Source organism: Corylus avellana, chromosome ca4 (genome assembly GCF_901000735.1).
Source record: "Corylus avellana chromosome ca4, CavTom2PMs-1.0".
Taxonomy (NCBI): Eukaryota; Viridiplantae; Streptophyta; class Magnoliopsida; order Fagales; family Betulaceae; genus Corylus; species Corylus avellana.
In genome coordinates, this window is record NC_081544.1 from 23829694 (window position 1) to 23844939 (window position 15246).

Here is a 15246-nt window from a genome sequence, read left to right on the forward strand (position 1 = left end):
TGTAAATTGTATACACACACTCATAGACTAGGACAGACTTCAGGGGTTGTATGGCACCACATATGTTTTTCTTGTTTTCAGAAACCGAACATACATGTTTTTTGTTCTGTTTTATGTTGTGCTATAAACTGGAAACACACTTTTGGATCACTACTATGATCCATATTAGGAATAGAAAACAGAAAACATGTTCAATTATGATAAACATGTTTTTTTTTTTTTGGCATGTGTGCACATAGGAGTGTCTTTGTGTCTGCCTTTTCACGTTTTTGGTTGCCTATAAAATTGATGATTTGGATGCTGGATTACAGTATTGTAGGATTCTTTTTCTCAGTGCAAAAATTGTGTGTGTGTGTTTTTTTTTTTTTCCTCTTATGCTCTAGCTTTTTATATGTTCAGGATTGGTTGGATATCGATTTTGGGATTCAAGAGGGCGTCGATTTTATTGCCATATCATTTGTCAAGTCTGCTGAAGTGATTAATCATCTTAAAAGCTATATTGCAGCACGAGCTCGTGATAGGTAAGCACGTTGATAGGTGTATGTAGTATTATCGATTCAGTCGTTATAATGTCATGAAAACTGTCCACCCTTCTAAATTCTCTTATATGTTGATATGTATATGTAGTCTTTTAGTTGCCTTCAGTTCCACAACAATTGAGATGTTGTCAATTTCTAGGCTGACTTGGTTATTTTTATGTGGTGATGCAGTGATATTTCTGTCATTGCAAAGATAGAGAGTATTGACTCATTGAAGAACTTGGAAGAGATCATTCGAGCATCAGATGGAGCTATGGTAGCAAGAGGAGATCTGGGTGCTCAGATACCATTGGAACAGGTCCCCTCTGCGCAGCAAAAGATTGTTCAACTCTGCAGGCAGCTAAATAAGCCAGTCATTGTCGCCTCTCAGCTACTTGAATCCATGATTGAATACCCTACACCCACCAGAGCTGAAGTGGCTGATGTTTCTGAAGCAGTTAGGCAGCGAGCAGATGCTTTGATGCTATCTGGTGAGTCAGCCATGGGCCAGTTCCCGGAGAAGGCATTGACTGTTCTGAGAAGTGTCAGTCTGAGAATTGAGAGGTGGTGGAGGGAGGAGAAACGCCATGAAGCTATGGAACTCCGTGACATTGGATCTTCCTTTTCCGACAATATTTCAGAAGAGATTTGTAGTTCTGCTGCCAAGATGGGTAAGCATTTTCTGTAAGTCTGTATACAGATTTGGTAAATTAATTTAGTTTGCAAATGTTCTTGCACTCAGTCCATTGTGTTTCATAAATATTCAATTATCCCCTTATTTTTCTTCTTGTTATCCCATTTAATCTTTGGGGTAGTGGACCTGCCTGACCTATCAGCTAGGCCTTAATCAACCCGTTTACATTATTACTTGGTATTTGTTAAATTTGGTGGGCTTATGTGAGTTGTGATTTTGCAGCTAATAATTTGGAGGTGGATGCACTTTTTGTCTACACAAAGACAGGGCACATGGCATCTCTCCTCTCACGTTGCCGACCCGACTGCCCGATCTTTGCTTTTACTACCACCACATCTGTGCGGAGGCGTCTGAACCTACAGTGGGGCCTGATACCTTTTCGCCTGAGCTTCTCGGATGATATGGAAAGCAACCTTAATAAAACATTCGCATTGCTCAAGGCCAGAAATTTAATTAAATCAGGTGACCTTGTCATTGCTGTCTCAGACATGTTACAGTCTATTCAAGTTATGAATGTTCCTTGAAGAATTCATTTAGTTTGCAAGCGTTGATCCATATATGTTAGATGGTATTATCTGTCTAAACTGCTATATCCTTCACTAATGGTTCCACAATTTGGTTAGCCGTTGGAAGAAAAAGAGTAATCATGAATTCAGTCCTCTCCTCCCTCGACCTCCGCTTGGATCCCTTTGTCAGTGGCTGCAACTGTAGGTTCAATAGAATTGTTTATGCTACTTGAGCTTTTCTGGTCTTATGCGTGTGATCACACTTCATAGCACCCTATGATAACTTTGTTTAGGTTATTTGTTACAAAATTCACCCTTGTATGGCAGAGTTAAAGCCACTATGCCTTTCCTTTTTTCCTTTTCTGTTTGTGTAAACATTGCCGTGTTTTTTTATTGCGTTCTTAGGCTTTGTTTGTTAAATTATTTTCCCTCTCACTCTATTTGATTAATATATATATATTTTATAGTTATGCATATTAGAAAAACAGGTAATGAATTAAATCATTTTAAACAAAAAAGAAAGAAAAAAGGACTAGTATGGATGTCATACTCTCCTCGTATCACCCCCATTAGAAATATATATATGCTCTTTTCTGCATATGTTAGATTGATAGAAGTTTAATTCTTGACTCCATATTCACTCTATTTTAGTTGTGAGAATTAAAACAGAATATGCTATCTATCAGCTGAAAATTTGGCATCCTTTCTGCATACACAAAAGCTCCCAAAATTTGGTCAAAAAAAAAAAAAAAAAAAAAAGCTCCCAAAATTATGAACCAACAGGCAGCCAGTTTAATTATGACTATTGTTAAACTAATATTACTATCAGCTTTCTCCTAAATGATAATCTGCAAATAAAACCGGTCATGGCTCATTATTAGCAACCGAACTTTGTCAAATTGTAAGCTTATTGCATCAACACAGTAATTCAGTACAAATCTCATACAACCTTCAAGTAGAATTTACCGATGAAAACAAACTTCTAAGGGAAGGATACCTAAGAGCTTATATATACATAGTTAAGATTGCACTTAAGTCATGTAAGACACTTTAGATTGTAACATATCGCCATGCTTCCCGAATTTGACGTTCGCGATGGTTCACTTTGTACTATAGGTCACCCCTTCATGACTTTGATTTGTTATACCAAGATCGAGCTCCTCTAATTTATAATTGTAGGTTCTTACAACACAGTAGATTGGTGACTCTTGGAAAAAGGGAAACCCATGACGTGGTACCTGGTTCTAATACCAAATAATGTAAACCTACCAAATAATACAAACCTTGAGAAGATGGCACTAAATAGCTTATATATGCATAATTAAGATTGTACTTGATCATGTGGGACATTTAGGATTGTGACATACAATTACGCTCCCTAGTCAATGTCCACAGCGGCCCACTCTATCTTAGAGGTTGTTACCGTCATGATTCAAACTTATTGTGGTGCCTAGCTCTGATACAAACTTTGGGTAAAACTTACTCTTGAAGACTGGCTTACAAGGAGAGGGTACTCAAAAGTTATATTTACATGGTTAAGTTTGTACTTAAGCCAAGTGGTACACTTAGGATCATAATATACAATCACGCTTCCGAATCCGGCGGCTCACTTTATTCTATAGGTTGTCCATTAAGTAATTCGAACTCGAGATGTGGTACTTTACTTGCAAGGAAATGTTGTTCAAGAGATATACTCATGATAGCTACATGTAACACTTAAAAGATCGTAATAACTTACTATTTTAAAGCACACCAAAATATGATTTAAGAAGGGTGAGATGTGTCCTCAAAAGGTAGTTCAATCGGCTGGAGACTACGCCTTATGAAGTGAAGGTCACTAGATCGAATTCCTCTCCTCTTCTCCCTAGTTCATACATGTTAAAAAAAAAAAAGAGGCTTCAATATGTTATGGAGTCCACGCCCAAGTCTTTAGAAAGATACTGCCTCAACTCATGATTTTCAAAAGGGATTTTAGGAAAAGGCAGACAGGCTCCGAGGAAACAAATATGGTGGAGCAGGTCGTGCTTTTTGGATAGGTGGGAATGACAGCTATTTGGGATTACGTGGGTATCAATTTGGGCCTTTCGCTTTTTGATTTTAGTAAATTTATTCATTTAGTTTGGGCTTTTAGCGGGCAGAGGTCAAGGACCAATTGGAATAAATAAAGATGGAAGCCCATTGTTCGGAGGGCCCATTACTTGTATTAATGAATACTCCCAACCTGGTTCGTTTGTTTCTCCATTCCTTCAATTTCTAACCGGAAAGGCTCCTGCCACGAAACAGAAGATGTATCGGCGGCGCTAATCGGAAACGGAGCTTCAGTTGAAGCTCATAAGCATGGTAGCTCGGCACCAACAAATGAAGACCACATTCATTGATGGGTTGTCTTTTCATTCAATCCGTCATTTGGCCGCGCTATAGAAATACTTATAGCAAAAGTTATCTCTGTTCTACTACACACTGTTCAATAGTGCCCAAATGCAACTAATTCAGCTGATTCTTATACTCGTTTTCTCTGTCAAGATAACGATTCAAAGTCAACTGTGACTCTTATCATCATAATTACACTGCCTCTTTCCACATATTCTAAAGTTCTCTCACAGTTAACTCCCACAAAACAAACAAAAATGTGTTTGATTTTAAAGGAACTTGTTTATGCTTGCCTTGTTAAGAATGTTACTTGGATCAATACCCAAATTTTCAGGAATGCGAGCTGCTACATCCTCACCCTCATGAAGCAGTCCCAAAAGAAACATAGTTAATAGTTATGTCATGAGAAATTCAAGAAATATGAGTTTTTCAATCCGATAGAAGGCTTCGAAAACCCGCCGACTTTAGAGGATTGGAGGGACTCTAATGCTTAAGTTAGTAAGAGGCGAGAGATAGATATTTTTTCAAAACAAAAACGTAAACAAACAACTAAGGTAATGTTTGGCAAACGACACTGGGTTTCCACGATACTATTGGTGGGTTTTGGGGAAATGTGATGCATCAGACACTTACTTTGGCTATCGCAAAGACTGGGTGACTAGACCGGGTTGCATCAGATATTCACTACCGTTTGATAAAATTTGGATGTATAAATTACTCTTTTGTCCTTCAGGTTAGAGCACAAAAAATAGCCTCATAAACTTCTCCTCAACGTGAGGTGAAGTGAGGGCATTATGGTCATTCCACTCAGCTAACTTGTTGAATATCTCAGATAACCCACACCTTTTCTATTTTGTTACAGACTTTTACAATAATCGATGTCTGACCTTTTAGTCACCGTCACTTCCCACCAACAGTGCAGTAGAACCGTCTACAACCGGTGTCGTTTGCCGAACAAGGCCTAAGACACTCATTAAGACACATACATTCTTTATACCTTTATGTCATGGAAACATTTTTTTCAAACCAAAAACAAAAATATTCTCCAAAAAACACATTAACAAGCAGAGTCGAGATATTATTTAACAAATGTGAGAGTGTAATATTGAAAAATATTACACAACATAAATTAATAAATAAGTAAATAGAGCAAAGTTTTCTTTATAAGGGAAATGGTCCAAAATGGATTAGGCAGAAAAAGGCAATGCAGTTGTAGCCACATACTCCTGGGTCCTGGCTTTCAGGTTTCTCCAAGTGCAAGCCACATACAGGTGGGCTCAAGCCATCACATCCAACTCCATAATTCAATGGGACCCATTTGCTAATGCAAGTTGAATAAAAAGGTTCTGAATGTGGCATAAAAAGGCCCAGACCTCCTACACTAGCAATCAAGACTGCATAATCCCTTGTACCATCAAATTTATTTTGCCTGTACGATCATGTTTGGTGCTACTGCAACTCTATCCACTAAAATCTCTTGGGTTAGTATTATGGGTGACAATTACTGTTGACGAGTGAAATTTAGATCATATTGAAATATGCGCATAAGATTATATGGTTCAATTATAATTTGATTAAATATTTTAATAGTAACTCACTAATTTGATGTTGAGTTTATGTCGAAATTGCAAGTTGTGTCAAAAGTTGTCTGTCCTAAATGTTGCTTGTCGAGTCATATGAGTATAATACAATATAAGTAAGAGTGATGCTACATTTACTCCCACTTCTTTACACTCATTTTTTCATCCTCATAAGTGGCTTTTAAAATCACCATTATATTAAAATCCAATAAAGATCCATCTCATATTCAATGGTGGTTTTAAAAGCCACCTATGAGTGTGAAAAAATCGTGTAAAGAAATAGAAATAAATGTAGCATTATTTTATAAATAAACCCTAACCCGACCCTTTACCCTAATCAACTAATTTTATGTGAATTAGGATCGTCACCGGTTCATTTGAACCGGATAATATCCAGTTAGTTATATTGGAGGGGTATTTGTGTCCCCTCAAAAAGTGAAAAGACAAAAATACCCCTCTAATATAACTAACTGGATATTGTCCGATTCAAATGAACTAGATTCACAGACCGCATCAAAACTTATCAGTCATTGCTAGTATATTGAAAATTTTCTGTTATTTGAAAGAGTTTAAGAGAAAAAAATATAATTATTTGCTATTTTATAAATCACAGGAGATAATTAAATGAACATACTGCTTAAATATTGTGGCAAATTGTTTGTTTTAAAAGTGAATTAAAGAAATACTAAGGTTTGTAATCAATGGTTGGGTGAGATCATGTTCTCTATGAAGTAGATCATAAATTGATCACTTGATCGTATAAATGTGTCACCTAATCTACTTTTTGGGGGGTCATTTTCTTTTTAATTCACCTAATCTATTATTAGCTTGATATGGGTGATTATGTAATATTGGAAAATAAAATTAAAAGGATTGGATAGTTGATTATATCTTAGCAGTTAGCATCATTGTCAACATCATGCGTCCCATACAGATGGCCCATTGATTCATCACTCTGGACTCCTTCAACCCATATATATATATTAGATATCCTACCAAATATCACCTGAAATAATTTAAATTTGTGAACTGTTTGGCAAAGAAAAAAGTGACAGATATATCATCATGAAACACTTAGACCATGTTTAGAATTGCGTTTGAGAAATAGAGTTGTTAAGTAAAAAAAAAAAAAAAACGTTTCGTTTTGGCTATTTTTAGAGTTTACAAAAAAATAATAATAATAATAGTTTTAAATTTTTTTATCAAACATGTAAGCTTTTGTTTGTCATAACTTTTTAGGTACTAAAAGTACTTTTTAAACTCTCTAATGCAATCTCAAACAAGTTCTTAATTATGCAATTATCTTAATGCAGTGACCTAAACCTCGTTTTAAAGAAAAAAGAAAAAGATAAAGAAATTGATACAACCTTAGAATACTCGTTGTTTGGCTTGAACAGAGAAGAAGAAGCAAACCCAAGAGAAGAATCCAAGCAGAATAGTCCCAAAGAGTGGGTTTTGGTGTAAAGAGGGACAAAGACAAAGCCATCATTTCATATAATAGCTTTTCCTGTCAAATGTCCTCAGCACTCATCATCTTCCATTGTAATAAAAATTGAAAGTTCATAGTTGAGACACCAACTTTGTTGTAATCGATGCAAACAAGCAGGGCAATACCTTTCTGATTATCATTATTCTATCTTTGGGTCTGAAATTATTTTTTAATTGCAGAGCTTCTACCTCTTCTTCATGGATCATATCCAATGTTCATACACACATACATATATAAATACATACAACTTTTTATCAAGTATATAATTTGCCCGATTACATCATTACCCATAATTTAAAATCGGAAAAAATACAAAGTAGAATTGTTTATGAGGATAATATATGACAAGAAAGAGAACAGAAAGGATTCTCTATGATACCCAATGGATTTGTAGCTATAGAATATAGGCATTAACAAGGCAAGGCAAGGGAAATAAGTATGAGGTGGGGGAAAACAAACATTTAAATCCGATGTGGGACCAAACCCATGTGGAGTATTATTTATAGGAGAGTACATGTAAAGGGCAGATTATGATATGGATGAATGAGGTAAGAGAGATATGGACTTGACTAAACTAGGGGCTAGAGGGGGGTTTGGTAGGCCAAAGAGATGGGGCATTTAGAGGAAGAAGATAGGGCAGTGACACCAACGGTGTGACATCTGCCCCTATTTGGTTTAATTGGTTACCTATTATATTGGTTTTCATAAAGGACCTAAACAGCTTCCCTTACCTTATCTCTCCTTCCCCCCCCCCCCCAACAAAAAGCCTCAATAATCATCATGGGATTTGATTAAATCATGAAGTCAGTGCAGATCCTTTGTTCAAATCCATGGCAGAGAATGATCACAAACAAACAACCATAACAATATCTTTATGTTACAGCTAGCAATTCAGACAAAAAAAAAGAGTTTTTATATGGTCTTTTAGAGTTTTGTTGAATATGCTAATTTTATAAGTATTCTTTTTATGTTTACTATCCGAATTGTTAGCAATCTAAGTAAAAAAAATGTGATAGTTTCAATGGGGTTGTCCGAATTTTGTTTGAGTGGATAAAATTTATACGAACTCTCTTATATTTACTGTCGGAATTGTACGGAAATGTCTTTTCATCCATGTTGTAGTTAGGTTTTCCAAATCCCAAATTTTGCCCCTTGCCAAGATTTCTCATACATGTAAGTAGTGCCATTATTGGGGGGTGGGGGTTCTAACAAGGATCTTGACCTCTCATCTACCACAAAGAGGCCCACTTCATCCAACACTCATTTATAAACCTCCATCAATTGTAATGACTTTGATGGAAAATGACACTCATCTACTTTACTCCCATGCCCCCACTCTTTTCCCCTTAATTCGGCAAAAAGAAAATTTCCCTAAAGTAAACCAAGGGAATCAGTTCAAGCCACTATAGTACCTTGCTATGTATGTCGCTCTAAAGCAAAGATAAGGGTTGATTTAGGTGGAGCAATCTCATGAAAAACCCATTTTGATTTTTGGCCATTGCAATTGTATTTACTACTTCTTGAAACATTGTGGATGAGATTAGCAATTTAAGAGTGCGTTTTGCAATGTCATTTAGCAAATAAAAAGGACGAATTTAAATCAAATTGCTGAAAATGTATCGTTTGGGAATGCGTTTCAAAAATATTGCAATTTGAAAACGTAAAAAAAAAAAATTGAGTTTTCAAGTCGCAGGCAAAGGAATGCATATTTAAAAATGTACGATTTTAAATTGCTAAATTGCGATTTTAAAGGCCAAATTCTAAGTTTACCAAACGCTTAACTGCGTTTTTAAATCGTTATTGTTTAATTGCACATTTTTTACTTCACCAAATACTTAACTGCATTTTAAAGTTGCACATATTAAAATAGTTATTTTTTAATAACGCGTTTTGAAATCAAAAACCCAATTAAACCCCTAGACTGTTTGGCTCATGAAAAGAGAATTAGGTGGCTAAACATGGATTTCTAGGGAATAAGAGTGATCAAGTAAAAACAATTGAAATGAAGGTTTGAGGAAACCATATGGGTCATTTGAAATTATGGAGGTAGGACCCTCCTAAGGCATTTCTTTAAGTCTTTCACCGAACAAAGTCTGAAACTTTTTCCTTGAGTCACAAAAAGCAAAGTCATTGTAAATTTAAAAGCATTTGAGTCTCCAAAAGCTAATAACAAGCCCATGCTCCCAAAAGCTTTTAAAGAGGAATGATGAGTTTCTTTTTTTCTTTTTTTTTTTTTTAAAATAAAATAAAGAAAAAATAAAGAAAAGAAAAGAAAGAAATTCAATAATTTCAATAGACATCATGAAAAGAAGCTCACTAAAGTGGCATCAATTGCCTTGCCACATTAAAGTTGTAACAAGGAAAGATAATAAACCCAAGAGATTAATGCCAAATTGCTAAGCCATGGAACATCATTTTTGTTTTACCGCTTGTGCAGCTTTTGGCCTTTTATCATCCAAAGCATAAAAGTAGAAAAAAGATACATCCTGTTTTTTGACAAATAGAATAATTTTATATATATATATATATATAGAGAGAGAGAGAGAGAGAGAGAGAGAGGGTCTTGATGTTTGGGAAAAAGTAAGATGCTGTTATTTTGAAAACTTTACTTGCGCAAGAATATAGGTATTCTGTTTCCAACATTTTTACAGCTTTCCTAAATCATGCCAAAAACCCACAACCTCTATCCATGGAATGCCCACTTTTCCTAGGCAAGGCTAGCTTTTTATTATTATTATTATTATTATTATTTTTTTTTTTTTTTTATCACTCTTTTAGGGTGCGTTTGGAATTGTGATTTCACAAGAATAATTTGTGTTTTTAAAAGATATCGCAAAACGTAAGGCGTTTGGCATTGCAATTTAAAAAGTATTTAATTTAAAATAAGAAAAAAATATGCCATTTCAATAAGCAGGTTAGTGGGTACTTATTTGAAAAAGTACGAATTTAAACCAAAACCATGAATTCGCATAACAAATAGTTAATAAAAAAAATATTTTTTAACATGTTTTACCAAACGCCTTTACAATTTTAAAAAGTAGCAATTTTAAAAACATTATTTTTAAAATCGCACTTATTGAAATCGCAATCTCAAACGAACCCCTTAGAGCATCTCCACCAAGAGTCTTCATTTTAACTACTCAAAATGCAACTTTTTTTTTAATTTTTTAATTTTTTATTTTAGCTACTAGTTTTTCACTATACATTCCAACAGAATATCTATTTTAACTATTTACTATAATTAAATATTATTTTATTATTTTGGGTTAAAAACTTTTTTGATACCTAGTTTTAGAGGTTTTTTAATTTTTCCCTCTAGGTTTTTTAAACCACCCCTAAGGGCTATGGGGGTGGTTTCAGCCACCCCCTTTTTGGCCCTTGGGGATGGCTCAGCCACCCCTAAGGTCAAACCGGGGGTGCCCAGGAGCTGTTCGGCCACCCCCATAGAATTTTTCAAACTGGAGGTGGTGATTCGGTCTTTTCCAAAATCTGAGGTACTAGTTTTGTCATGTTTTAAAACTTCGGGAAAAAATTAAAAAACTTCAAAACTCAGGTACTAAAAAGGTTATTAACCCTATTATTTTTTATTATTTCCTTGTCTTCCCCATAAAAATAGAGAGAGAGAATGAGAGAAAAGATTAAAGAAATAAAAAGAAAGAGAAAATATAATAAAATATTACTTACAAGTTGCTACAGTTTAGAGCATCTCCAGTAAGAGTTTTCATTTTATTATTCAAAATATAACTTTTTTCATTTTAGCTACTAGTTTTTCACTACACACTCCAACAAGAACATCTATCTGAATTATCTACTCTAATTAAATATTATTTTTAAGTATTATTTTATTAGTTTTTTATCATTTCCTTATCTTTCTCATAAAAAGAGAAAATGAGAGAAGGGCAGAGAAAAGATTAAAAAAATAGAAAGAAAGAGAAAATATAATAAAATATTACTTACAAGTTGCCAGGGACGGAGCCAAAAAATTTTATGGAAGGGGGCCAGCCAAATTTTTTTTTTCGGTTCTTTAGAATTTTTTTATTAAAAAAGATTATTTTAGATGTTTTTTATGAACTAAAGACTACTGTAAAGGCCAAAAAAAGTGGACATTTGAAAATAAGGACCAAAAATAAAAAATACTTAGTGGGTATGGGCCAACAAAATTAAAAATAGGGCAAAAAAATTTTATTGGATATGGCCAAAAAATTTAAAAATAGGGCCAATTTTTTTTATTTTTTGAAGGGGCCAAATGACTAAAATTAAAACTTTAATTATTTTTTTTACTTTTTTTTATTATTTTTTTAACTTATAATTTTTTTTTCCTTATTTTGGGGGGGACCATGGCCCACCCCGGTCCCCCCCTCCCTCCGTCTCTGCAAGTTGCTACAGTAACTTGTAAATATGAAAATTCACAGTAACAGTAGTAGGAAAACCTTTTATTTTACAATAGCAGTTGGAGCAAAAAAAGTTAACAAAATAGCTAAATTTAACTAAAAAACTAGTTTAGAAACACTGCTAGAGATCTCTTAAAGAGAATTTTCATTAGGGCTTTTAAACTAACTTTTAAGTTAAATTTAGCAATTTTGGTGCTCGAGCAGACCTTTTAAAATAGCAATTTTTTTAAAATTTGTTTCTTAAACCTTCTAAACATTTTTTTATTCTTTCTTTCTCCTCTCTCCTCTCTCTCCCTCTCTCCTCTATCTATAATAAAAAATAGGTTAAAAAATAATATTTAAATAAAGTAGATTGTAAAATAGATAGTCTGTTAGAGTTCATTGTGAAAAAATAGTAGCTAAACTAAAAAAGTTAATTTTGAGTGGTTAAAATAACCATTAACGGCTGGAGAAAAAGTAATAGCTAAACTTTTAAATATAAAAGTTTACAGTAGCAATTATAGGAAAAAATGTTATTTTACAATAACTGCTGGAGCAAGAAAATATGATATAATAGCTAAATTTAACTAAAAAACTAACTTACAATGACTGCTGGGGCTGATGTAAAATGCCTATAACCTATTAGATTTATGAACACTTATTAATAAAATGTTGATTTAAAAGTTTATAAGCACTCCACATCAACCCAGTTGTACAAAATAATTGAGGCAATAACGTAATTGGTTCTGTTTGTTAATATTTTTTTGGAGGGCGTTTATTTTTATTTTTTATGTTTGAAAATTTTAAAAAGAAATGTTTTGATATGACATAAAGATGAAAACAATTTTAAATGTTTGTATTTTATGTTATTGTTGATATTTTTGTTTTATAAAGAGAAAAGAACAAGAAAAAGAAAAAAACTTTAACAACAAAAGACATGTCTATGTTTTTAAGAGACATTTAAATATAAGACAACAAATTATGGACTTAGTAGTTGCAATTTTGTTTCTTTTTTCCTTTCTAGTTTTGAAAACAAAGGTGAGGCAATGGGAGGGAGAGAGAGGCTTTTGTTGCACAAAACAGAAGTGTCCATTCAATTTCAAAACGTGCTATTTGCAATAAAAAAAATAGAAATAAAATTCAGTTAGTAAAAACATAATTAATTATTTAATAAAATCATAATTTAATGTTTAAAATCGTGTATTTTTAAAATTATAAACAAGATATTTTATGTGACATTGGTTAAAAACGCAACAACCCGGCCAACCTTGTCAACTTGACCATTTATGGGATTCGGTTGCCTTAAATTCATATTGGCTTGACTTGTTGATTTAATTTTGTCCCTTTTTATATGAATTGGATGACATGTTCTTAGGAAAATGCACGCAAGATTATAGTACACAAAAAATTATAACTTGGTGTCCATATTATAAAGTCCGAGGACAATGACCAGACAAGCGTACAAATGAAGGGTCATGATCACCGTAAATCTTGATTTAACTCTTTCTTTCTACCCTAATAAAGCACACCCATCGGCCATTTCTCTTAAATTTGGCTGCAACCATCGGTCCAATTCTTCCAACTGTTTTTTTTTTTTCTAAGAAGAATTCTTCCAACTGTTGACTGGTCAATGTGGTCATGGTGCCTCCTAAAACATTAACACATGATTATTCCAGTATTATTCAATTGTTTATGTATTGGTTTTATCGTCAATTAAGCAGTTATCAATTATCATGATATTAAACACCAAATCTCTTTTACTTTTTTCTTTCCTCCATTATAAATCTTTGAGCTAAATTCACTTTATCCCCTGAAGTTTTAGGAGTTTTTCAATTCGAATCCCAATGTTTCAAAAATTTTCGATTCAAACCCTCCGTTACTAATTTCCATCTAATTGGACGAAAATCATTTCACGTGCGTCTCACGTAGAATTTTAATACCCTCTATTTCAATTTTGTCCTCATTAAAACCTATGCAAATGAGGGTAATTACATAATTTCATAGGTTTTAATGAGTGCAAAATTAGAATAGAGGGCATCAAAATCAGACGTGAGACGTATGTGTGATGATTTCTGTCCAATTAGGCAGAAATTAGTAACAGAGGGTTTAAATTAAAAATTTTTGAAACATTAGGGGGGTACATTGCCAATTTTTAAACATTGAGGCTTGAATTAAAAACTCTTGAAACTCCAGGGGGTAAAGTGAATTTAACCCTAAATCATTTCGTTAGAATAAATGGGTAGTAGAAAAGATTTAACTAGAGAGCAAGGATGAAAGTTATTGTGGGTGCCAATTAACCTAATTGGTCAAGTCTCTTTGGCCTTATTAAGCTGGGATTTTAATTATGTCCACACAAGGGTGAGAGGTTTTAAGGCAGCATAAGGTCACCCTGTTATATTATTCAACCATGGGATTAAGAAAGAAAAATGGCAAAACAAAAACAAAAAAGAAAGATGACCAAATCTACTAATTGAGTTAACAAGGAAATGGTTCGATTAGAGTTCAATAATAATCAATAGGTACATTAGTGTCCAATTGACCCTGTAGTGCTCCGGCTGTCAATCAAGCTATGTAGTGAAAAATATTTGATTTTTTTATGTGACACTACTATTCACTAAACACTCGAACAAAAAATATTCAGAGATTGAACCAGGAGTTCGATCATCGGCCTGAACTGGCCAAGGCAAAATGTAGTCCGGAGCAAAACATTACCTTTAGTTCCTAGTCAGTTCAAACTGAGAGTCAATAAAATGTTTCGTATGCATAGATCCTATGCCTAATGGTAAATTGAAATTCAACATTTTAACCTCCCCCCCCAAAAAAAAATAGCATTATTCCAATTAGAATCAAATAATAATACTAAGGTATTATTATTTTTGGTTGGTCAAATTATTATTATTTTTTGGGTTGGTCAAACAATAATACTAAGGTATAATTAAAAGAGCAAAACCATATATTCCAATTAGAATCAAACGATTAGGCCTCTAGACAAATAGCATGACTTCGTCTGCAAAGCCAAAAAAAAAAAAAAAAAAAAAAGAAAAAAACAAGTCTCTACTCTCTAGGTGGCCTCCTCGGTTTGATGCAATGAAAATGAAATGAAGATTTAAGAAAGAGATATTCGAGCACAATGACAGTTCCAAAAACCATATTTTTCTCCCCACAATGGGAGCTTGTTGATTACATATATGCTGTAATAATCATATGTGTTTTAATCAAACACAGCAACCTTCATTGTTGTTTTATGTCCTGCACAAGAGAAAGTAACACTTTCCCTATTATATAATTAACGTGACCATTCTTTTTCATTACCCCTTCCCCTTCTGATGTGCCCACAATTTGTTTGTATTCATCCATTATTTCTATGCACATTCTGAGTCACCCACAAGACCAATAATTGGATGGTCTACATGCATGACAACGTCTCTGTTTTTTAATATTTTTATTTATTTTTTTAAACGTGTTTAACCTAATGCAAATGTGAATACGGTTTTGAGTATTTTGTATTTTAGATTATTTGTTAATATTTTTTTTTGTTTGAATGCACTTTTTTAAGCACAATATAAAGCCACCACCTTAATTTTGTCTTAAAATACATGAGTATCCTACTTATACGTCTTGATGCTTATAAGAATACAAATTGATAGGCTAAACTAGAGGAGATTTTTAATGGAAAAAAGCAATAAGATTTAAGGAAAAATACTGTAGATGTTCTTGTT

At 33.5% G+C, this 15246-nt stretch overlaps 1 protein-coding gene across 1 annotated transcript; it reads left to right on the plus strand.

Moving 5' to 3' along the window:
- The first annotated feature begins 282 nt into the window (after positions 1-282).
- On the plus strand, positions 283-2141 carry LOC132180071 (pyruvate kinase isozyme A, chloroplastic-like). Its single transcript, XM_059592914.1, has 3 exons — positions 283-521; positions 711-1189; positions 1435-2141. The coding sequence occupies exons 1-3, from the start codon at positions 289-291 to the stop codon at positions 1734-1736; spliced, it is 1014 nt and encodes a 337-aa protein (XP_059448897.1). The 5' UTR covers positions 283-288; the 3' UTR covers positions 1737-2141.
- Positions 2142-15246: the final 13105 nt, after the last annotated feature.